The sequence below is a fragment of the Lycorma delicatula genome, chromosome 1, assembly GCF_047948215.1.
Source record: "Lycorma delicatula isolate Av1 chromosome 1, ASM4794821v1, whole genome shotgun sequence".
Classification (NCBI taxonomy): domain Eukaryota; kingdom Metazoa; phylum Arthropoda; class Insecta; order Hemiptera; family Fulgoridae; genus Lycorma; species Lycorma delicatula.
This window is the reverse complement of record NC_134455.1, coordinates 294,602,925-294,629,520: the sequence shown is the minus strand read 5'-3', so window position 1 is coordinate 294,629,520 and position 26,596 is coordinate 294,602,925. Positions and strand designations below refer to the sequence as shown.

At 31.9% G+C, this 26,596-nt stretch overlaps 1 protein-coding gene across 5 annotated transcripts in view; it reads right to left on the bottom strand.

Moving 5' to 3' along the window:
- Window positions 1-7,105: 7,105 nt before the first annotated feature.
- LOC142332984 (myogenesis-regulating glycosidase-like) overlaps window positions 7,106-26,596 on the bottom strand; it is a 42,224-nt gene continuing 22,733 nt past the window's right edge. Inside the window, exons 6-9 of one of the 5 annotated variants that reach the window (XR_012758472.1) lie at window positions 22,403-22,562; window positions 18,530-18,715; window positions 11,369-11,587; window positions 7,404-7,530 (exon numbers count right to left, since the gene is read on the bottom strand). Coding sequence is in view for 2 of the 5 variants with exons in the window: in XM_075379750.1 (XP_075235865.1) it covers window positions 7,334-7,530; window positions 22,403-22,562 (357 nt within the window). In the remaining 3 variants the exon portion in view is untranslated. Of the gene's footprint in view, window positions 7,531-11,368; window positions 11,588-18,529; window positions 18,716-22,402; window positions 22,563-26,596 lie in introns of all 5 variants that reach the window. The other 4 variants (XR_012758481.1, XR_012758471.1, XM_075379750.1 and 1 more) reach the window with 4 other exon arrangements.

Genomic DNA, 26,596 nt, shown 5'->3' with positions numbered 1-26,596 from the left:
AATGTTAAAATTAAATATAGTATTTAATTTTAATGTTAAAATTAAATATAAATATTTAATTTTAACATATATATTTTATTTTTATTTTACATATAATATATGTATATATATATTTACAGTAACTGTATAATTTAATTTTTTTTCAAAAATAAATTTTCTGAGTTTCTTCAAGAGATTTCCTTGTGTCATGGGCAACTGTTCTTGTTTACCCATTACTGAGCAATAGATCACCTCCAAACCACAGACTAAATAATATTTTGAACAATAACTTCAGTTTCAAAATTTGCTTTCCTTACCAGGTGTTAGAAAATTGTTATAAATTATTAATCACATCCTTTCTTTGTTTAATTATTTCTAAACCAATTAAATACTAAATATTAGCTAGTAATTTTGTTCTTCTTCTATTTTCAATTCTTTTTTCCAAAAGTTTACGAGAACAGTTAATCCATGGCTAGTCAGGTTAGGGGATCTCTGGCCATGGAAGAGTTACAGTTAGTGACTAGCAAGCTCAGGCAGAAGAGGAAGCCGGAGACAGTGCCTTCGACTTCCTCCGAGGACGAGGTTTCAGAGATGGGGACAAAGACACCCACCCGGATAAAACCGATCCCTATGATTATTGCATTCAATAAGGCAAAGGGCAGACCTGGCAGTTCTGCCCTGCAGGCTAAAGTGGTTCAGGATGACCTGGACTACTTATTCAAATTTTTAGTTCTCCCAGCGGCGTCATCTCAGGCGCGAGGAAGACTATTCTTCTCCGTTTGACTAAGTTGAGAGAGGCCTTCTCTGCTGTGGCAAAGGGGTATCAGATTTTGGTCTCTAAGCCCAAAGAAATCAAGGTGCTTCAGAAAGCAGCCCCAGTTCTAGCACAGTTCAAACGCTATGCGGAGCTTGTACGTGAAAGGCGGGAAGCCAGTCAGGCCAAGATACGCGAGGTTTTATTCCTGAATAAGACGGACGGTTCATCTAAATCGAGTGCTGACCATAAAAAGGACTTCCAGGCTGCTCTTCGCGAAAGCCAGAAGGGCCTTCGTATTAGGGACATTAAAGAGACAAGCAAGGGTTTAGTGGTTGTTGCAGATAATATGGAAACGGTCCAAGTCATCCAGAACTCTCCTGCGGTTAACAAGCTTGAGGTCAAGGTGGACCCCAAGCGTGGTCGTAGGCCTGGGGTCATAATCTATGACATTGACCGTATCCTGCCTGATGAGGAGGTTATAGCCCTGATTAGAGAACATAACATCGATTTGGATGAGACTGCGTTCAAAAAGGAGTGTAGACTTGTCTTCAACACGAGTAAGCGTGATGCCGCTCGATATCATGGGGTGTTAGGTAGTGGTAGGTAGTTAGGTAGTGGTCTCTTCCAGAAGTTCTTGTCGGAGGATAGAATCTTTATGGATTTCGCATCCTGCCGCATCAAGGAGTACCTGCAGCGATGTTTCAAATGTTGTCGCTTCGGCCACAGGGTCATATTCTCCAAATTCGGTCTGCGCGCATTGTGATGAAGAAGGCCACAAGCGGGACGATTGTCAGCAGAAAAAAGAGGCTCCGACTTGCGTCAACCGTAAAAGGTTGCGCAAGATTCATAGGCACTCCGTGAATAGTAAGGAGTGTGGTTGTTACAAGAGGGCAGTTGAGATTTATTTCAACTTTCTCGATTGTTAGGTTCGGTCAACTAAATGCCCAGGGTGCCTATGTAGTCTAAATTGAGTTAGGTGAAGTTGTCGGAAAACGGAGCCTCGATGTTGTTCTACAACACCCGTACGTGGTCAAGGGTGATCTGGTAGGTTTCTTCGGTTGGAGGAAGTTTTTCGTTGGTGACAGTAAGTCCGCCGTACTGTGCAGGAAGTCATTAGATATTGTCTTCATACGGCAAGCCACTGACATGCATCACATCGTTGTCAAGTTTGCGGTGGATGGTCTGGACCTAATTGTTGTTAGTTCGTACTTTCAGTACAAGGATCCCACTGCACAGCATTTGGAAAAATGGGATAGGATTGTTAGGCTGGTAGCGGGTCGTCCTATTCTTATAGATGTTGAAGCGAATGCCAAAACGCCTCTTTGGCACAGTGGGATCATGGATGATGGCGGCGAATTAATCGAAAGCTTAATTGCGCAGCATCACTTTGATGTTTTCAGTGTAGCCGGCAAATTGTCTACTTTTGCCGGTGCAGTTGAGTTGCGGAGGGCCTTCCATGGCACAAACATCGATATTACCATTGGTAAGGATATCCCTGGTAGGATTCTTAACTGGTCAATAGTCGATGATTGCACCAGTGATCATCGGCTAATAGTTGTTGAGTTGGTAGGCGGGCTGCACGATGTGTATAGGGGGAACGTCCCTGTTCATCAGGGGCGCTTTCTGCCCAGGTGGGCGGATTGGCCTATGTTTTCAAATATTCTTGCGACTAGGCTACGAGTTTTTGCTCGAAGTCTGAACGAGTCCCCATTACACGACCTGGCAAAGAATTTTTCTTCTGCGGAAGTTGAAGCCGCTAAGCAGTCGATTCCCAGTGGCACGGGTCGAGAGAGAGTAGCTGGATAGTGGAGTCGGAACTTGACCGCGATGAAGCGGCTGTGGGACGGCTCAGGAGAGCCGCACATCCACAGGGTGATCCTGATTGGCGTGCAGTTTCGCTTGCGGACTACCGTCGGAAAAGAACCGAGTATTTTCATGAGGTTACGTCTTCTAAGCGTGATTCCTGGCTCTCTTTTGTACAAAACCAAAAAAATAAAGGCCCATGGAACGTTGTTTATAGATTACTTGGTCATAAGAAGAAAAAATACATTCTTCTGTCGGCTCTCTCGACCCAGGATGGAGTTGTTATAGACAAAGATGTGTTCTCAATCTTCTGATGAACGATCTGCTTCTAGATGATACTGAGGTTGTGAAACCTCGTATCATTGATGTGTTCGCAGGGAAGTCGTAGGTTTTGGCTGAGAATTTGCCTTCTGAGATTAGTGAGGCGGAAGTCCGCCAAGTAATTAGTAGCATGGCTAAGGATAAAGTCCCCAGATATGATGGTATGACAGTGGAGCTCCTTATTCGCACGTTGCCAGTAATTCTTGGTCCCTTGACTAGGGATTTTAATATGATGCTCTTTGCTGGACATTTTGCAGCGTGTTGGAAACGTGGGGGTTTGAAACTGCTCTGCAAAGGTGGCGACAAGGACCCCACTATACATTCTTGTTACCGTCCTCTGACACTGTTGCCTGCAGTTGGTAAAGTTTTAGAGAAAGTCTTGTATCCCCGCATTAATAGTAGGTTGACTTCTAACCATATGCTGATGCACGATCAGTATGGTTTTCGCCCCGGCAAGGGCACAAAGGCAATTCTTAGAGTAATGGATCTGGTTTCGTCCAGCGAGTGTAAATATGTACTCGGCGAGGTTGAATTATCGTACCAAGAGAATTCTTTACAAAGGTGTATGTGAGGCCATAATGTTGTACGCTGCGCTCGTCTGGGCTCATCGTTTACAATTCCAATGTTTTAGGGACATTCTATTGCGATCCCAGCGTCTTCTGTTGTTGTCGGTGGCTACAGAACTGTCTCGAGAGAGGCAGTCTCTGTGATCGCCGGCATAAAACCCATTGACATTCTAGCTACGGAACGTAGCAAGCGGTATACTTCTAAGAAGGGAGGCCTTCTTACTTCTGGGCATATGCGAAAAATCGAAGACCAAGGTTTTGACTATTTGCAAAATAGGTGGGACGATTCTTCTACTGGTCGATACACGCATGGTATTTTTCGAAATGTTAGGTAGCTGCGAGCAATTAGGTGGGGGTCCCCCAATCAGCACACAACTCAATTTCTTTAGGGATATGGTGCCTTTAGGAATAGTTTGGCTATAGTTTGGTTTGGTTGATTCGGGCTTGTGCCCGGATTTAGAGTCGATGACACCGTGAACCATATCCTTTATGTTTGTCCCCGGTACGATGCTGAGCGTACCAGAGTTGTTAGGGAACTGGAGAGAGTGGGTTCCTTCTTTTATCTACGAGTCAACTGGAAGACTCGCAGAGAACGGACTATTGCGGCTGGCTTCCTAAGTTTCCTCGCCCTGAGCAGGACGGCTGAAGGGTATTGTAAAGTTGCACCCCGGGTGTCTAGAGACCGCCTGGGCAGTTGATTGCCCTGAGGCAGGAGTGTTGGCATTCGAGCCACGGTTAGATAGAAATTGTGGTGATTATTTATTGAATGTTGGCTGTCGGCGGAACGGCGACTGCACTGCCGAGGGTATGGATTACCATGCAACCGTGAGGTGTAGCGCCATTTTGACGAGGGCAGTTTTGAAATAAGCGAACATTACTATCAGCGGTATGGCGACTGAATTGTCGAGGGCATAGATTCCCATGCGGCTGTGTGGTTGTAAGTGAAGTAAATGTCACATGGGACTCTGCAATGGAGCTGAGTAGGAGTAGGAGGTCTGTCCGTCTCTCACTTGTAGACCAAACCGGAGTCCGTAATTAACCAAGTCAGGGGTATGAACTGAAGTTTTAAGTTCACTAAAGGAACTAGGACTAAATTTCGTTGTTGCGAACAACATTTTGGTGGTATGTTGTTGTTTAATATATCTCGAATTTATGAGACATTTACTAGAAAATGGCTCAGTAAAAGTATGACTAGGTGCGGGGTTCGTGCTTCAGCGAACTCGGTTAGCTAGTTCAGAGGGAAACGATGTAGGACATTCAAGATGTCCGGACGAGGCCTGCAGCTAACCCAAAATCTGAGTTTAAAAATCACCGATGTAAATGTCTGCCGAGGTATTTACATTGGTGGCATTCCAACGAGGCCTCGCTTATTACTATGAGATGTAAAAAGTTAGAGAGCGAAAGACTACTCCCGTTAAAGTCCATCGTGTCTAGGAAGGGGGGATAACCGGAAGCGTCACAAGGCTGGTGTTTTCCACTACAAGGTTGGGGTGGAACTGTCGTACGGTTCCCAGGAGTCCTGTCGTACGGTTCCTGGCAATTTAACGAACACTCCAGCAAAGCGGTTGCTGGAGCTAGAGCTGCATACCACTGGGTTCATGCTAGTGCCCATAGGCTCACTAACTACATAGTCATCCATCCATTGGCACGATAGTTTTTACCTTGGGTAACGGTTCCGTTTCGTAAGGTGTCGCGACGCCACTGAGTGTAGTGTAGTGTAGTGTAATTGGGGTAGTGTAGGTGTATTAATGTTTATTTTTACACGGATTTGAATACTAGATCGTGGATACCGTTGTTCTTTGGTTGTTGGGTTTCAATTAACCACACACCTCAGGAATGGTCGAACTGAGACTGTAGAAGACTACACTTCATTTACACTCATACATATCATCCTCATTCATCCGCTGAAAGGTAATTACCGGAGGCTAAACAGGAAAAAGAAAGCTAAAGTGTATTAGTGTATAAGGTTTAGCAGCTCGGGGTGTAGTAGGAAAAAAAGCTGCATAGGCTAGAGCCTTTGGGACGCCAACCCCTAAAACGTCTTGAAGAGTAAGACTCCCCGTCGTGGGTCTTTAGAAGTGAAGTGGATTGTAAAATCATGTAAATATGTTAATTATTGTTTTTTTTTATCAAATTTAATAAAATATTTATTTTCTGAAAAAAAAATTCTTGTGTCATAATCCCTAGCTCCTCACTTCACTGTTATCAAATCTAAGAAACTAGAAGCAAGCAAACACGTAATAAATATTGATTTAATAAAGTAAGTACTGTAACATTGTAAAACCTGAAAAGAAGAGATTAAATAAAATATAGTACTTGTATTAGAAATTCAAAATATGATACCATTTTCATAAAATTTATCTACTTGTGGATTTGTATTGGTTAATTATATACACCTAAAGTTAATACCATAACTAAAAAAAAAAAACAGACAGTACGTTGAATTTCATTTTAATATTATTTTACTGGATGAAATTTATTAGATTCGCAATTGTTGTAATATTGTGTTGTGATCAATAGATGTTTTTGATTATGAATATGTTTTTAGTTACATTTCTGGAAAGATTTGTGTAGAATTGAAATATGATTGTGAATTCCAATTAAAATGATGTAAAATGTTGTCTTATTCACTTCTCTTTTGAAGATCTCACCTTTGAAATATTGTAATACTACTACACTGAAAATACCCCAGTAAAACTACTATTGTAGGATTACAAAAACCTCATGGGGATTACAAACATATTCAGTCATTTCTAATTTGAACATAATTGAATATTAATGATGACAAATTTTGATATCATTACATTAACATATATATAATAGACCATATTAAAAGAAAACTCAAGCAAAACAATTCATAGCATTATGATGTTAATAAGCAAAAATACAATACAATGTAAACAAAATCAATTTTATATATTCCATTTTGTTTAGTAAATGACCTTGTATTTCATCACTTATATTTTGTACAGGTGTTTCTGAATCAAAAATGACTTTTATAAATAGTATGTATGTTTTAGATTTTTTTAATTAGTTGTAATTCAACATTGGTTGATAAGGTATTTGTTAAATTCTTATAAAGCAGAAATTTATGAGCAGAAGATATAAAAACTTATGTTTTCTTTTCTTTTGTCAGTAGGTTGTTAAGTTGTTTACATTCATACCATCTTCTGTTTACCATTTCAAAGACAATGATAGAAATGCATCAAAAGATATTTTAAAGTTTAAGGTGTAATTTGCATACAATTATTTGAAATTTAGAAGATCTTTTTTGTTGCAGAGTTGTTTAATTGTTTGATGCATATTATTCTGATTTTCTTGGTTATTTAGACTGTGTGGAATTTGTTTTTACAAGTAACTTTGCATTTGTAGGTATGATGTATTGGATGAAATACTTGTTAAACTGAATATTTTTTCTAACTTTAAAAGAAGGCTTTGGAAGATTGAATACACTTCTTGATTTCTTGACTTGTTGAACTTGACTCTTTATTGATTATTATTTGACTTGACTACTTATTGATTATATTTGACTAAAACAGCCAGAAAGTAAAAAAGTTGACAGAAATAACGGTATCTGATGTCACAGTGAAAACATCAGTTCTAGTTACTGAAAATGACTAAAAGAGTGACTGAAAATGTTGTAAGTTTAAAAAATATTCATTTTACAATTATTACTATTATTATTATTTTCTTTATTCAAAATTAACATTTTATGTAACAGCTATTAATATAAATCTAATTATTTGTAGAAGAAAGATTTTTAATTATGAAATTCAAATTAAATATAGTTTTTCTTTCTTTCTCTTAACTATAAAATATTGAAGTTTACCTTTTCAACCACCAAATAGCACCAGTGATAATGAAAATCATTTAATTTAGATAATATAAATCTTTTAAGATGATTTCATTACACACATTTAACTTTAATAAAATAAGGTAAAGTAGATAAATCTGCAGGATACTTTTTAATCCAAAAAGGTCCAGTGTAAATATTACTATAATTGTTACCATCTTTCCATACACCACGTGGTAAGTAAACATCTCTTTCTATTGCTCCTTTTTCCAGTACAGGTGCAACAAGAATATCTTCTCCCAATAAATATTCTAAAATTAATAATACAGATTATAGATATTATTAATTATAAGTTGTAAGTGAAATAAAAATAAACTTTACACTGCAAACATCACATATATCTACACATTTTCATACCAACTGTCCCAAACAGATTGGAATACATTGTCAAAATAATGGATACAAAGTTAGGAAAAAAGTAAATTTATTTTTGTAAATGCAAAAATGAATTTACGAGATAAATGAGTAAATGAATTAAATTGTAAATGTAAGTGTTTTTAAACGTATAAAAACAGATGTAGTTTTATTTGACCCTAGTTATAAAGTAAACATGTTTATCAGTATTCGTGTAAATGAAGAAATAAATATAACCCAAAAAACTAACAACAATGATTTCTAGTGAAAATAGATGTAATAATATAAAAGGTGAACTTTTTTTTTATACCTGCTGGGAAGTTGTCTATTAGAATTATTTTATTACTTCTCATTTAATATAAAGGTTAATTTATAATTTGTCTTTTTTGAGTAGCAACTTAATTCATTGAGTTATAATAATATTCACAAATACATTAAATTCTTTGTGAATAAAATGAAGTAAATATCTTAATAATATAATGAAATATTTGTTAGATACTAAATATTAAGATTTTATTTTTTTAGAAAAAGACATTTTTTAAAACTTAAAATCAGTTGTGTGACAACAGATTTAAATGCATTATCATAAAAAATTAGGAAATTTTTTATGTTTGAAATGGACACTTACATACATAAAGTATTTCAATAAAAATAGCAAAATTCAAAAAAATCAAACTATACAGGACATACAGTGTAATAAATTTCATATAAAAATTTCGAAAATGGTCTATTGAACACAATTGTATATATCGTCACCACCATGCTAAAGTAACAAATATGAAAAATCGCATTTTCAGATTCGTCAGTTTACGACTAATCTGAACATGCTGCATCTTGTGGTAAATTATCCAATGTGTATCTCTTTTAGGAAGGCTAGTTTAAATCTTTTCACTTTTACGAATATCCATTCCTGTATAATATTTAATATTGAAACTGTTTTTTAGATCTGAAAAGTTGAGTTTTTCACATTCATTACTTTAGCATGATGGGGACGACATATAATCTAAATAGCAGAATTAAGGGAAAGACAGACCTAAGCTTCAAAACAGGCAGCAAGAAGCTTTCTTATATTATAAGTCATTTTATTAGTTTTCAGTATTTTTGAATGATTCTTTATTTAACATTAATTATAATATTTTTTACATAGTTTAGATTGGTTAATTGTTTTACTTATTTACGACTGGAAAAAGTAAAATTAAGATTGTAAAAAATAACTTTTTTATTATTTTTTTTAAATTGTAAAAAAGAACCTAAAAATATTTGTTTAAAAATACTGAACTGATATTGACAAAAACTGGTCAAAATATGAAAGGAACCTGTAATTAGAACAGCCCATACATATTCTTTGATTTTAAACAATTTGGACCAGCAAACTCAAATAATTAATCCAACTGCTGGAGAGTTTGACTTATTGCCATTAAGTTGCAGCTGACCTATTACACATAGCAATTAGATATACCATACTCACTCAAATACTCATTACCTTTATTAATTACATCAATACATATGAGTTACACTGTTATGAAAAAATTATAAATTGTTTTTCAATCAGCTAAAATTATATCTCTGAACTCTACGATTAAATATTCTACCAAATATATATTTCTCAACTCTATAAATTAGATACGTTAAGTTAATATTATGGAAAAATCAGAAGTAGGAAGCAACTGTAAAGAACTTGCATAAGTAATCCCAAAATTATTATATTAGTAAAATTAATTGTTTTATCTGCTTAAGATGAAAATTGTGTTATTATCTAATTGTGTTAACTCTAATTCATTGATAAGAAACAAATGTGTAGCCAATACATATCATACATTTTATTTTAGATTAATTTACATCTTTAACTATGAACAAGTAATGCTTTGTTGGTCAACTTCCAAAATAGTGTTTTGGTTACATCATCCTAACACTTTCTTTTCAAATACAGGATCTCAAAAATATAGTAGTAAATTATGTTTGCTTGTCAGATTTTTTAATATATTTTCTGAGAAATATATATAATAATACACAGTAATTTAATGACAACAATAAAATAGTAACAATAACAAAATTAGGTAACAGTGGCTGTCTGATTCAGTCAACTGATCTGCTGGCTTATAGCTTCATAGTATGATTCCTCATTAGTTCATTAGGTCGGAATTTTTTCATCATAATTTCATTAACTAAATGCAAGTCTTAAGCTTATGTAAGGATCATATACTAAAAATAATAAGTCAAATGTCCTCTCTCAGACAGGAGAAATTCATTGAAGAGCCTTCCAACAGCCACACATCAGTGCTGATTTCAATGACCTTAGTGGAATAAACCACATAACAAAACTGTTGAGGCATTATCAACCAAGAAGTAACAATTGAAGGGAAGATAATAGTGAATTTTCAATATTTCTGGATCAAATGAAACAATTTTCTAATGATAATCCTGTATTTATAGAAAAAAAAATGTTGGGTTAGTTGTTCCAGTATTATCAGTTTCTGATATTTTATGGGTGGATTACAAAATACAATAAAAACTACAACAGTCACTAAATGAAACTAATCATATTAGTACCAGAAGTTCTGCAATAGATAATTAGAATAGTTCTGTAATAGATAGAATATCTATTATTATGAGAGTATCGATTCACTCAAATAGACTGTCTGCACTTGTAAACATACTTGCATGAATGATAAATTCCATTTACGCAATGTTATTTCATGTCCTTTAGAATGTTGCTCTGAAAATGATTAAATCAGGTAAAAGTATGTATTTTATTTTCTAGTTTGAATATTTCAAACATTTATAAATGTTGTAGGTCCTTTTACATCTACAAATTGGGTTTCTATTAATTGGGTATGCAATATAGTAAAATATCTAGTATAGTATTAGTGTATTTGGTTCTAGAAGAAATATTTTCAGCCTGATGGTGTGACTGACTTCTTTTAAAAATGGAATGCCCTTTCTTACCTAATGACATTTCTGAAATACGAGGTCTGTAAGTAAAGTAATGAGATCAGTTTTTTTTGGCAGCCAAAGTGGCAACATTGTAAAGTTACCAGTAAACATATGGTTATATGAACAGCTGTTCATATATATATAAATCAGCTTTATATTAGGTATTAATATTTTTTGTCTGTTGTTGCCATGTGAGATGTAAACAAACTTTTCGTGAAATGAGTTTTTGTTGTGCGTTACAAAACTCAGTGATACTAATTATGAGCAACATTAAGTAATCAAGCTTTGTGTTAAACTCTATAAGAATGCTAATGAAACTTTTTCACAATTGAAAAGAGCAAATGGAGCTGACGCCCTGTGATAAGCTCAAGTTTTTAGGTGGTTTAAAGCAATTTCAGAAGGCCAGGAATCAGTTGCAGATAATCCACGCTCTGGAAGACCATTAACATCAAAAAGTGACGACAATGTTGAGCAAATCAGAGACTTTTGGAGGGTTTTTCTACAGGACAGACTGTGAATCAATAAGTTTACCGAGAAATTCTTCAAAGACTGCAGAAAAGTTGCCCATGTGAAACCAGCTATCAAAGACAACTGGATGCTGCATCATGACAATGCACCTTGTCACACTGCACTCTAAATTAATTCTTGTTTTTGACAAAAAAAAACATTTCTATAGTTCCTCAATCACCTTATTCATCTGACTTGAGTTCCTGGAACTTTTTCCTGTTCTCGACTTTAAAAACACCTCAAAGGACACCATTTTGGAACAATAGAAAACATAAAAAAAATGTAACCAATCACCTGAAGGATATTCCAGTTTCTGAGTTCCAACACTGCTATGAAGAGTGGGAAAACTGTTTGAAGCATTGCATGACTTCCCAAGGGAACTATTTCAAAGGTGATATGCATGCATGTGCGCAAGTTTTTCTGAACGAATCTCATTACTTTAATTACAGACCTCGTACATTCACTATTCCATGATCTCCTTCCTCTTTGCTAATAATCTGCCATTTCTCTTTTCTGTAAAATAAATCAATATTGACACAAACAGACTTCTTAAAAATTTACAGGTTATGTTCATTGTACAACTACCCTTGAAACAGAATGTCCAGAGTTTATAATTTTGTTAGTTTATACTCCAAATTGTTTTGAAAAAAATTTATCTCTTGGCAGAAGATGTATGATTTCCCTCTTTCTCCCAGTTTCAGAGGTAAGCAAAGAACATTTTTTGAACAGAACACTTGCAACAATGACCAGTTAATGCCAGAATGACAGTTAATGAAAAAAAACAATGTTGGGGAACTGATAATGTAACATTATATTGAACTGAAAATTAACATTATATTTCTGGAAGAAGTTCATTTTCTGGCATCAAGGAAGTGGTTAAAAATATAAAGATTATTATGCAAGATTTTAATGATTAGTCATTAGTTGACATAATAATTCTGATGTTGGTGAACTTCATAATACTAACAGCTAATTCAGGTGGATTAAAAATAATTAGCCTAAATTATTTGTTCTCAAGTACTCAATATTTGTAAGATTTGTTACCAGATCCTAAAAGGAAGTTGATTATAAGACCTATAAAGAGGAGAGAACATTCTTAGAGTTAATTTTAGAACATAATGATAATTTACAATTGTCAAGGTTGGTAGTATTTGTGAAAAAATAGTTTTTCATGACCTTTTTTCTTGTACATTATGGTGAAATTTACAGATTATATTTAATTACCAGATAATCCAAATTATAGACATTTCATTACCATCCAGTAAATTTTTCAACCAGCATTAACGTTTTTAAGTTGGAAATATATTAATAACAATAAAAATATATTCTGATATTACACTAATGAATTACATAACAGATCTGAGAATGAGAGACAATAGTTAAAATTTCAAAATATATATTTTTAAGTAAAATTAATAAATAAATAAAATTAAAAAAATAAATAAAATAATAATTTCAATGAAAACCTGATACACAACAGTTAAAATATGAAAAGCTTGATTCCAAAATGCACTATATCCATTTTTTTTTTACTTTGGACTTTATTATTATTATTTCCCTTAGTGTAGTATTCATTGTTTGATTGTAGTGGAAATTTTCCTGTCAAAATGTACTATAACATATTTAAATTAAGTCTGAAAAAAGAATTTTGTTGCAAAAGAGGTGTTGTTTAGTTGCATAAGGTACAATACCCTAGTTTAATTCAAAAGGTACTAAATCCTTCCGATGGTGTCCTCATATCATTGTTAAAATATCATTGTCCTTTAGTCATTGCACTAGGCAGGCTTTCTTTTGGTTTTTATTAGTAATTCCATAGAGAATAAAATTAATATGTGAAAATTTTGATGTGTTAGATTGAGTTGGTACCCCTGATTTGAAAAATAGCAGCAAACATCTGGTTGTAAGATTTCATAGAGGTTATTTTGTGTTGATGTAGCAGGGTGTTGATGTTCATAAACTAGTAGTTTGTTTTGTGAATTATAGTTTATTTTGCACTAATCAATCAAAAATTAATTGGAATACATAAGGTTTTGGGTGTTATACATGATACAAAATTTAATTTAACATGTTAGCATGTGAATGTGATGATGAAAAGAGTGACAAGTGGGAAGATTGCACTGAAACTTCTCCAAGACACTCTCATAAACCTAAAACTGATCGAGGTTATACTTAAGGAAATCAAACGAAAAGCTAAAGATAAAGGTCATGCAGTAGTTTGCAATCACACTTTTGTAAATTTGCATTTAATTTTTGTAAATTAAGTACTAATCCTCTGAAGTAATACCTGAATGGTAATTCCCGGAGGCTAAACAGGAAAAGAAAGTTGAGTTCAACAGCTGTTATAATTTATTTTTCTTTATAAATACTATTGTTAAGTATTTATTACATTGTTTTTAAAAATGTAAAGTAAATCAGCTCTTAAAAAGATGTTAAAGTAAATCTATTTAAAGTGATTTCAATTCTGTTATAAAATGTAACTTAAAACTGTGAATCCAAATATGACAGTTACTAATATTATAAATAGCTTAACAAATAAAATGTATCTAAATCTATTATAAATTATAAGAGAAATGTAATAAAAATATAATTGATCACAATAATAAGGTATTTATTACTTTATTTATAAGTGCAATAAGGCACATATTTGAACATTTTTTTGGTTCACCGTATCATGGATATGTGACTTAATATATTGTGGCATTTTTCAGTTAAAGACCAACCAGGTTACGTCTTACAAATCTTCCAACATACCAATTTATGGCTCAATTAAGGAGTTTTATGGTTGCATATTCAATGAAATACAGTCTACAACTAATTTCTTCATTATCAACAAGTAATTTTATTTAATTTCTTATTTAATTCTTATTTATATTTATAATTATTAATTAAAACTGTTAATTCATAATGAACAGAGAACAATTAATTAGACAGAGAGGATCAAATAAATCCTCTGTAACAAGAATCTGTTCTTTTATATATAGAAAAATATAATGTTTCTCAACTTTATATTGATATTCATCTTTTATGAATTAAATTAAGAAATCTTCAAGAGTTGCAAGGCAAATATGATGCCATTCAAATGTAACTTGAAATGGAAGATGATGAGGATATTTGTGCAAATTGTATACAGATTGAACACAATTTATGCAGTTTTGAATTTAAATTACAATTTAATAGATAGTGTTAAGCAATCAACCATTAATCAAGAAATTAATGTAGTTACAGCAACTAAGCAAACGCAACTGCAACAAATTAATTTATCATTTTTCAGAGGTAATGTTCTTGACTGGCAACATTATTATAGCTTATTTAGCGATTTAGTACATAATAGAAACTATTTAGGAAATTTACAAAAACTCCACTATTTGCATACCTCCTTGAAGGACGAAGCATTAGCTATTATTAAAAATGTACCAATTACGAATGAAAATTATACAATTAATTGCACTACATTGATTAAAAAGGCATTTTTATAATAAAAATTTAATTACATCTCATAACACAGATTGTATTTTAAAACTAAATTCCATAAAAGAAGAATCTTTGGTTACTTTATCATGTCAATGCTCTTGAAGCAATGCATAATCCAATCAATACATATGAATTTATTGTTTTTCAGTTGTTAATATCAAAGTTAGATTACAATATCTCCAGATTATGGAAGAAGAAACTTTCAACTTAAAGGTTTCCCACCTTCAAAGGTTTCATAGAATTCCTTGAATTTAGAAGACAGATGCTTGAAAATATTAATGTAAATAAGTCAAACCATCAAGACATCTTAAGACATAATTCCAAGGGACAACGACACAACAATGGAATTAAATCCTACACTAAACATTTTAACATAGATACTAACAAACAATATAAGGCAAATACTTTAAGCTGTTATTTAAAATTTAATTATAAGCAATGTCTAATTTGTAATTCTAATCATTATTTACATTGCTGCAAGAAATTTTTAAGTTTTTCTGTTGATGAACAGAAGGAATTTCTGGAACACCATAATTGTTGTTTCAGTTATTTACTTGTGGATCATTCACTTGACGAATCTTATTCTAAACATGTATATGAGATTTATTCTCAAAAACATAACACACTTATTCATATAAATAATATTAATTCAAAATTAAAAGACAATAAATCTGAAAAGAGTGACAATCAAGCAGATTCTTCGTATATGAATTTTTCATCCAAATTGCAATGTGCTATTTTAACAGAAATAACAGATAGCCTACCGATATGTGCCTTTGATATTTCGCATTTTAATTTGCCTCATAATCTGCTTTTTGCAGATCCTGAATTTAATTATAACAAATAAAATTTACATCCTTATTGGAGCACAATTTTACTTTAATTTTATTTTATCTACAAAATTTATTCAAAAATTTAAATATCCTGTTCTCCAAGAAGCCAAATTGGGATATATTCTCAGTAGTTGTTTTCTTATTAACTCTAAGAGCAATAATACTATTACATCTTTTATTTCTCAAAAGAATTGTACAAATCTTTTGACTGCACTTGAGAACTACTGGAAAATTGAGGAAATTAATACTGATATTCCATTAAATGAAAGCTGTATTTGCAAAAAAACATTTTCAACTCGATTCTACTCAAAATAATCAAGGTAGATTTTTAGTGGCTTTAACACATAAACCAAACAATATAAGGCTAGGTGATTCTTTCATAAATGCAAAGAAACGATTTTTATTGTTGGAAGAAGGCTAAACAATGATCTCAATCTTAAACGTTTATTTAAAGAATATTATGACTTGGGTCATATGTCATTACCTAACTCTGATGACTTGTTAATAAACAAATCAAATGTATGTTATGTACCCCATCATCTGGTATTTAAATCTTCTTCTTTTTCCTGTTTAGCCTCCGGTAACTACCGTTTAGATAATTCTTGAGAGGATGAATGAGGATGATATGTATGAGTGTAAATGAAGTGTTAGTCTTGTACATTCTCAGTTCGACCATTCCTGAGATGTGTGGTTAATTGAAACCCAACCACCAAAGAACACCGGTATCCACGATCTAGTATTCAAATCCACGTAAAAATATCTGGCTTTACTAGGACTTGAACGCTGTAACTTTCTACTTCCAAATCAGCTGATTTGGGAAGACGCGTTAACCACTAGACCAACCCGGTGGGTTGGTATTTAAATCTACTAGTCTAACAACCAAACTTTGTGTGGTTTTCAATGGTTCATCTAAAACTACTCAGTTTATCTCTTAACGATACTCTACTAGTCGTACCTGTTGTCAAACAAGATTTATTTTCTACACTGTTAAGATTCCGAACTCATAATTATGTCATTACCTCCAACATAAAAAAGATGTATCGATAGGCACTAGTTAAATCCAGTGATTCTAATTTACAACAGATTCTCTCATGTAATTCTCCAAAACAAGAGATAAAATATTACGCACTATGAACCATAATTTATGGAACCTCTTGTGCACCATATTTAGCCACAAGATTTCTCATTCAAATATCAATTGAAAATGAAAATAATTTTTCACAAGGTTCTCAGGCTATTAAAAATGATTTCTACATAGATGATCTCATTACTGGTTCAGATAACCTAAATGAAGTTATTCAATTAAAGAACAATATCTCTAAATTATTACAACAGTATGGTTTTTCACTTCATACATGGTATTCTAACAATTGCAGTATTTCTACATCTAATTATAATTCATCCATACCATCTAATCATGAACATAACATACATACTCTAGGAGTTCTATGGAACAAGTCAGATACACTAAATTTCCAAATCACTCATTCTAACAACTCTAAAATTTATACTAAAAGGAATATTCTTTCCATCATAGCAGGTGTCTATGATCCTCTAGGACTCATTGGCCCTATTATATTTTCACGCAAACAGTTTATGCATCATTGACAACTCAAAATTGACTGGGACAAAATATTACCCAAACCATTAATAATACAATGGCTTTCATTGTATAATCAATTACATTTAATTGAGCCATTTAAGATAAGTAGATCCATAAGTTTAATAATAGTAAAATTCATTCTATTCAATTACATGGATTTTCTGATACCTCTATTAAGAGCTACAGTTGTTGCCTTTATATATGCACTTTATACTCCAATCATGTAATTACACCTAATTTACTATGTTCTAAATCAAAATTAGCTCCCCTTAAAACAAATCTTATTACCCAGACTTGAACTCTGTGGTTGTTTACTACTTTCACATTTATTCGTGAAGGTATCTACTGCATTAAAGATACACTTTGACAAGATACTTATACTCGGATTCCACCATAGCACTTTGTTGGATTCATGGACATTCTTCGGAATTGTAAAGTATTAATAGGTAATAGTTTCTGAAATTCAATAAAACACTTCAATTACTAATTGGCATTACATCAAATCCTCTGATAATCCAGCAGACGTATTGTCTAGTGGTTGCTCACCAAGCAAGCTACTTGATATGTTATTGTTTTGGTACGGTCCTCCTTGGCTATTGCAATCTTCTTCCCATTGGCCAACGGATTGTAATATTATGATTAATTACAATTTAAATCCTGAATGCTTATTAGAAAGGCGTAAAACTATGTTAAGTTCATGTATATCTAATGTTATATTTGATTACACACAAAGGTTTGCATCTTTACATGCTTTATTACAAACATTTAGTTTCTGTTTCAGATTCATTCACAATATTACATCAAAACTGTGTGAATGTAATTTTAGTACTTTACTACTAAGGAATTAGATTATACTCTTTACTTTTTTATACGTCAATCACAATCAATGTATTACAATAATGAGATAAAGAGTCTTAGAAACAGTCAGGTCATTGACAAACAAAGTAAGCTTAGTTCACTAGATTCATTTCTATATGATTTAGGTCTAATCCATGTAGGAAGCAGACTTCAACGTTCTCTACTACAGTATCATGTTAAAACATACTATTGTTTTAGATCAGTATGTGAATATTACAAAATTATTAACTCTGAACACTTAAGACTCTTACACTGTGGTGTACAATTATCACATCATTTGTTGTGACAGAGATACTGGATAAATAAATGCAAAAAGAATCATTTCATCAATCAGTGTTTAACTTGCTTTAGATTTGATGCAAAAGCTCAATCCCAACAGCTTGATCAATTGCCGCCTGGTAGAGTGATTCCTTCCCAAACATTCTCTTCTTGCACAGTAGATTATAGTGGCCCAATTATAATAATTCATCATGGCAGGCACAGATCTAAAACAGAGATCTCTCTGGGAGTTGTACAGAAATAATCATGAGATATGTAAATATAGTACTATTATTGGAGTCTTTTACACATGATTTTTAATTTAGCTTTCGTTTCCAAAAAAACCGATGTCTGTTCTGAATGTGTTCGGCTGAAATTAAGTAGCAACTAGAAAAAAATTTAGAAATCAAAAAAATATTGATTACTGAATACCTAGTCTATAAGCAAAGTAGTGCTTTTTTTAAAGATGCTCAACCTTCGACCAAATGAAAGTGTAACTGTGGTGTTTGACTTAATGCAGAATCAACCTCTTTCAAGAACAGAAATTACTGATGCTTATTACTCTCTCAGCTATGATACTGGACATTTAGCATAATTATCCACAAGTCTTAGAAATCACTGAAAAAAGAGAAAGAGAAGAGTCTGAATGTTGAAGAGGTTGTAACCAAACAATTTAATGTGTGTGGTATTTTCTCAATAGAGTACTACTCATGCATTTTCAAACACCGCAAAATAAAACCATAAAATCTTTGCAAGTGTCTTGTGATTCATGCACTGGCTAGAACAAAAATTATACAACGCTTTTTATGCTTGTCATATTCTGTTCAAAGGAGTAGATTAATATACAGTTGACACTCCCAGTGCATGGCTATTCTTATTTACCTGCAGACAGAACTTCTGGGGTTGCAGAAAGCAATTTTGAAAGAAACAGCAAATAGTTAAACCAAAGGAACATAACCACATATTTGCCATTGATTGGAACATTCATTCAGCCTGTGAAGTCATTATCCAAAATTGGAAAGAATAAATTAAACCGTATTTAAAAAATCAAAAGGGATTTAATATAACAGATGCCAAAGTTATCCAGTTTGATTTTTGATTATAAAAAAGCTTTAGCTATAACAGTGCAGCAGTACTACAGTGAAGGAATGGGAACCAGATATAGTTTTTTGAAAGTAAAAAATAGAAATTTCTAAAATTATATTACTATTGCACCAAGTAAAAAAATCTAATCAAATGTCAGCAGCAAAAGTAGATGACTGTGAAAGTCAATCTTTCTACAAAAATTGCCTTCAAGCAAATAATCCAAATAATGCAGATGTTGAAAATAATGATTATTACAACAAAGATTAGGGGTTTAAAAACCTGAAGAAAAGGTGTCAGATGAATCGGTGGAATTTAGAGAAGCTTGAGGAAGAGGAGGTAAAGAAGATTTTTGAGGAGGACATCGCAAGAGGTCTGAGTAAAAAAGATAAGGTAGAAAATGTAGAAGAAGAATGGGAGAATGTTAAAAAGGAAATTCTTAAATCAGCAGAAGCAAACTTAGGCGGAATAAAGAGAACCGGTAGAAAACCTTGGGTTTCAGACGATATATTGCAGCTGATTGATGAACGTAGAAAATATAAGAATGCTAGTGATGAAGAAAGTAAAAGGAACTATCGGAAATTAAGAAATGCTATAAACAGGAAGTGCAAACTGGTGAAAGAAGAGTGGATTAAAGAAAAGTGTTCAGAAGTGGAAAGAGAAATGAACATTGGTAAAATAGATGGAGCATACAGGAAAGTTAAGGAAAATTTTGGGGTACATAAATTAAAATCTAATAATGTGTTAAACAAAGATGGTACACCAATATATAATACGAAAGGTAAAGTCGATAGATGGGTGGAATATATTGAAGAGTTATACGGAGGAAATGAATTAGAACATGGTGTTATAGAGGAAGAAGAGGAAGTTGAGGAGGATGAAATGGGAGAAACAATACTGAGATCTGAATTTAAGAGAGCATTAAAAGATTTAAATGGCAGAAAGGCTCCTGGAATAGACGGAATACCTGTAGAATTACTGCGCAGTGCAGGTGAGGAAACGATTGATAGATTATACAAACTGGTGTGTAATATTTATGAAAATGGGGAATTTCCATCAGACTTCAAAAAAAGTGTTATAGTTATGATACCAAAGAAAGCAGGGGCAGATAAATGTGAAGAATACAGAACAATTAGCTTAACTAGTCATGCATCAAAAATCTTAACTAGAATTTTATACAGAAGAATTGAGAGGAGAGTGGAAGAAGTGTTAGGAGAAGACCAATTTGGTTTCAGGAAAAGTATAGGGACAAGGGAAGCAATTTTAGGCCTCAGATTAATAGTAGAAGGAAGATTAAAGAAAAACAAACCAACATACTTGGCGTTTATAGACCTAGAAAAGGCTTTCGATAACGTAGACTGGAATAAAATGTTCAGCATTTTAAAAAAATTAGGGTTCAAATACAGAGATAGAAGAACAATTGCTAACATGTACAGGAACCAAACAGCAACAATAACAATTGAAGAACATAAGAAAGAAGCCCTAATAAGAAAGGGAGTCCGACAAGGATGTTCCCTATCTCCGTTACTTTTTAATCTTTACATGGAACTAGCAGTTAATGATGTTAAAGAACAATTTAGATTCGGAGTAACAGTACAAGGTGAAAAGATAAAGATGCTACGGTTTGCTGATGATATAGTAATTCTAGCCGAGAGTAAAAAGGATTTAGAAGAAACAATGAACGGCATAGATGAAGTCCTACGCAAGAACTATCGCATGAAAATAAACAAGAACAAAACAAAAGTAATGAAATGTAGTAGAAATAACAAAGATGGACCGCTGAATGTGAAAATAGGAGGAGAAAAGATTATGGAAGTAGAAGAATTTTGTTATTTGGGAAGTAAAATTACAAAAGATGGACGAAGCAGGAGCGATATAAAATGCCGAATAGCACAAGCTAAACGAGCCTTCAGTAAGAAATATAATTTGTTTACATCAAAAATTAATTTAAATGTCAGGAAAAGATTTTTGAAAGTGTATGTTTGGAGTGTCGCTTTATATGGAAGTGAAACTTGGACAATCGGAGTATCTGAGAAGAAAAGATTAGAAGCTTTTGAAATGTGGTGCTATAGGAGAATGTTAAAAATCAGATGGGTGGATAAAGTGACAAATGAAGAGGTATTGCAGCAAATAGATGAAGAAAGAAGCATTTGGAAAAATATAGTTAAAAGAAGAGACAGACTTATAGGCCACATACTAAGGCATCCTGGAATAGTCGCTTTAATATTGGAAGGACAGGTAGAAGGGAAAAATTGTGTAGGCAGGCCACGTTTGGAGTATGTAAAACAAATTGTTGGGGATGTAGGATGTAGAGGGTATACTGAAATGAAACGACTAGCACTAGATAGGGAATCTTGGAGAGCTGCATCAAACCAGTCAAATGACTGAAGACAAAAAAAAACAACAAAGATAATTTTTGTTTATATAGACTTTCAAATTGCACCTTTATAATATGTTTTTTTTCAATGATCTTTAAAAAAATATGTATTAAATTAAAAATTTTCTAAAAATATGTTAACTTATTTATTTTTTGAAAAAAAAATTGTATGAAAACATAAATAATATTCTTGACTTAACATAAATATAGATTCATTACTGTTATTTAACAGCTTAAATAATAATTTAATGTTTCATGTTTAATTTCTACTTTAACAATGTAAAATAATTACAACGTAATTAATTGGTTTTTATTTCTTAATGATTATTGTAAACTTGTATTATTTTCAATATAAAATAAATGTCTTAGTAATTCCACAAGTGTTTTTAATTTTGTGAAAAAAACAATAATTCAGTATAAAATGTTCTATATCCATTTTTCTTTTTTCCATAAAATACTATATCTAGGTTAAAGACCAAAATGTACTATCCAGCTCCGTATTAATTTTTTAGTTTATTAATTACAGACTTGTGAGAATGATTTTGATTTTACTTTGTAAAATAGAAGAAAAATTAAAGGAATTGCATAAAAAATTAATTTCGCGCATAGATCGAAAGACCATTCTAATAATTTTTTCCATTTTGTGAAAAGTTTTCCAAAGTGGATATAGTACACTTTGGAAACACGCTTCTCATATTTCAACTGATTGATGGAAAATAATAAAGTTAAAAGTTGGAACCAACATTTTTGAGGTTGTGGTTTAGGAGAGTGGTGTGAGAAACCTTGGAAAATTCAGTAGAAGTAATAAACTTAAATAAAGATCTTTTAATTCATTACTTACTAACCAGAGCTAATTCCATGAGCCACAGTATTCTTTGGGTCAACCCACCAAATTGGAGGATTGAGTGGTGCTCCAGTCTTAACTGTTTTCTTCATTAATTCTATTATTTTTCCAGAATAACTGTAATGTAATGATGTAAATTTCTTACTTATTTCAAGTACAGTCTGAAATTAGAATGAAAATCAACTTTACAGAAGAAAAAAATTACCTAAGACAGTTCTTCATATAATTATAGAATCTGTATATAAAACAAGTAATTAAAAAAAACAGTATATTAAATTAAGTACAAAATAAAATATTCTTTTTTAAAAAATAATATATCCAAAAAACACTAAAAATTAGAAAATAATATTTTTAAATTATTTTTTCTAAATTTTTACTTTTTAAAGATTGCACTAAATTTAAATTGTAGTAATAATAATAAAAGAACAAAAAAAAATTGAACTTAAAGTCAAGGATCAAATTACTCATTCTTTAATTGTGGTCATGTGATGTAATGTATTTATCAAGCATAATTATTGTCATTATATAGATTATATTGGTCATTATACATACTTGTACCCCACAAATTAAATAATTTTGGAAATGCATTGTAAAATAGTATTGAAAAAATTGATAATTTACATTTAGTAAAAATAAGTAAATAAAAAAATATATTAATTATTATTTTTTTAATGAAAATTTAGAATTACCTTTCCATTTGAGGTCCTTTTTACAACCAATATCATTTTATTACAAAGATGCACAATTGTAGAACTATTTTAAATTCATTTACTCTTCATAAATATATATATATTTTTTTTAATTTAATTTTTATGAAAGATCTATCAAGTTATTTATTTATTTTTTTTAAATAATATTATAAAAATTAAATGAGTGTACATAACTTTTATTCAATATTGTGTGTTTGTATACATCTTATCAATTGAAGCAATAAAATTAGTTTAATCCATTAATTATGTGTAACAAAATGCAAAGCTTTTAGAAGAATTATTCTGAAATAAAAGAGGTTGAACTACAACAACTGGTTGGTTTGAAACATCATCTGTTATAAATGCACTAGATGCTGTTGACAAATGCATCAAGAATTACATTTGTGAAGAATGTTAATTATTTTATTTCAATATAGCATACATATGTAGATTTGCTTCATCTAAATAATATTTTTTTAAATTTATTAATTTTTATTTAATTATTGATATAATGACAAAACAACTGTTATGTAAACAGTGAACCTGTTGAATATCTAATTGATGAAATCACTTTTACATTAAATTAAAAAAAAAAACTGGAAAAGATTACAAATCAACCATTAGAATTACAGTAATAATAAAAATTGTAGCCTGATGTAAACCCATTCATGTCCAGATCAATTCCACCTATGATCCAAATCCAGGGGGAGGACAACAAACTTGAAAGGGGAATCTTGAAATTTGAAATAAACCAAAAATAATAAGGTAAAAGTTGAGAATTAAGGTATTATTTTGATAAAGCAAAATCCAGGATCAGATGTACCAATTCAGGCTCTGGCTTCACTTAGCTAAACAGGAGACTGGTAACTAGCCTCCAGTTTAGCAGATTGTTGGCTCTCTCTCTCTCTCTCTCCCTTTGGTAGATTTGGTGACTGAATGGGTGTCTCAAAATGTGTGCCACTATGGTTAATCAAACAGCCAAGGAAATAAGGTTTTTATACACTATTATGGATACAAGTACACAAAGTTCGCTTTGTCACCACCAGTATTGAAGAAGAGGAAAAGTGTAGAGTTAAAGCACCTGTAAAGTTGACTCCCAAGGGCCCTCCTTCTAAGTGTCTCATTAAGATAATATATGATAGTGACTTTTCTAAGCTTAGTCCTTTTGTCTGCATTGTCATAACCAAATCAATTTTGGTACGTAATGATCGCAGTTCTGTCAAGGATATTAAGAAGAACATTGTTGAACTTCTTTAAAACATTTCCCATGTAGAATAGGTGAAAAGGTTACTTGTTACCAAAAAAATTTGTTATTTTTGGGCGATTGGTGATTATTGAACCAGTTTGTTCCTTGAACTAGTTTAGGGATGCAGTCCTATGTCTCAAGGTTTTAAATTCTACTGAACAGAAAATCATCAAAGAACTACCAAGCCAAGGAGAAATTGTGTGTAGACTACTGAACATTAAAAGAAATGGAACACTTCTTCCTTCCTTTCATATGTTGACCTTCAACAGGTTTGCATTACCTGAGAAGATGTACTACCATCAATGCACTACATTTAGTGTCAATGCTTCAGTCAACTGGATGCATGTTGCACATGAAAAGCAATTTTAAAGTTCATGAAGAAGGGCATGCAATGAGCAGCCTATATGTGTTAACTGTGATGGACATCATTATGTGAGGTATAGAAATTGCTCCTTTTTTTAAAACAGAGATTGCAATTCAAGAGACCAAAACTCTGCAGAAGATTAATTATCTAGAAGAAAAAAGTATTGTTACAACCAGGACATTAGGCAAGAAACGTTTTGCTCAATCTACAGTACTCATATTGGTGACCAATTTTTCTTCATAACTCATTGATAACTTAGTCAAACAAATTACTCCAGTCCCACTGAATATTCTAAAAGATTTCATGACTGCAAGATGTAAGGAATTTTTCAAAAAAGAGAAAACCAAAGTAGTATCTAAAAAAATGAAAGCTTTACTGCTGTTATAGCACTCAAGAAAAAGTGAAAATGAGCAAAGAAATAAAAAACAAAATAGAACACTTTCTTTGTAAGTTAAGACCATGCTGGACACAGAGTCAAAAAATTAGAGGTAACTGACAGCTAATCAGAAAATTTCAATTTTGACAACTTCAAAACTCATGGCATCAACAGAAATTTAGTCTTCCACAAAGGAAAACGGAGAGAAAGAAATCATGGGAAAAAAAGATTTCCTAAAAGATAAAAATATTGCTAGGTTTACACAACCAGCTGAAGCTGCTCCTAAGGATGATGAAATAAGAAACAGACCAAACGACATCAATGGATCCTTCTGCAGTAGAAGCATGAAGATCCAGTGTTTCTTAAAACACTATCTTAACAATGAAAGCAAGGCTAGCACTTCAATAGGTTCACAAACAGACACAGAAAGCGAATGAAAGGTGGTGCTCAAAAGAAAGAAAAGTTCAAGATAAGACAAAAATAGAATGATAGCAATGTTGATCATTTCATCAGTGTTATGATGTGAATAAGGTGTAACCAGGAATTATGGTGTAACTTTTAAAAGTGACTAGTGCTCAAGGCAGTTGATGGCTATATCAACAAAAAATATTATTGGACTGAAAACTATATTAAAATCACAGCATGAGTTTAAATGAGTCATGAAAGGCATATTTGAATGCTGTACTTCATAATTTTTATTATAGTCTATTTGATAAGAGAGAATGGATGAAGGTCACATACTAGTATGTATTGGCATTCCCCTCTGTAAATTTTTACCTAATTGCAAAATTTGTTTTTCTTAAAAACAATTAAGTTTTTTTTTAATATTTAGTACATATTAAATGAAAATTCTTAAAAGAAATTATCATACTTTAAAATAAAATTTAATTTCATTATACAGATTAATATGTACAAAAAAAATATGTATTTTAAAAAGTATATATAAAGTACGTATTTTAAAAATATTAAAACTACAACTTTTAAATTTTATATGTATAAATGTTTAAATATCAAATATATATAATTAATCAAAATATCAAATATATATGTTTAAATATATATATATATATATATATATTATTTTATTGAACTTAATCTTTTTAAGATTCATATTACTACTTCTCTGTACTGTTAAATTATATTTTAAATTCTATTAATATAAACCACGTAGAACAGAATATTGAGAGAAGACACATCTTACCTTAATTTCAAAACAAAAGTATTTTCATGGGATTCTGGATCCTCCCTCACATAACAAACATTACACCATGTACATGGTTCATTTTAGTATTTTTTATTTGTAATATCTTTATTTAATATGCAATTTAATTAAATCAATTCAATCATTACTGAGACTGAGGGATCCCGAAAAGATACTTTACTTAATATTTGCTTTACTTTACTTTAATTATAAATGTATATTTTTATGTTTTATGTTTTTTTTTTCTTATAAAACAAAAGACATTGCCAAAAACAAAAGTCTACTTTTTTATTGATATGTTTATGTTTAATTTTTATAT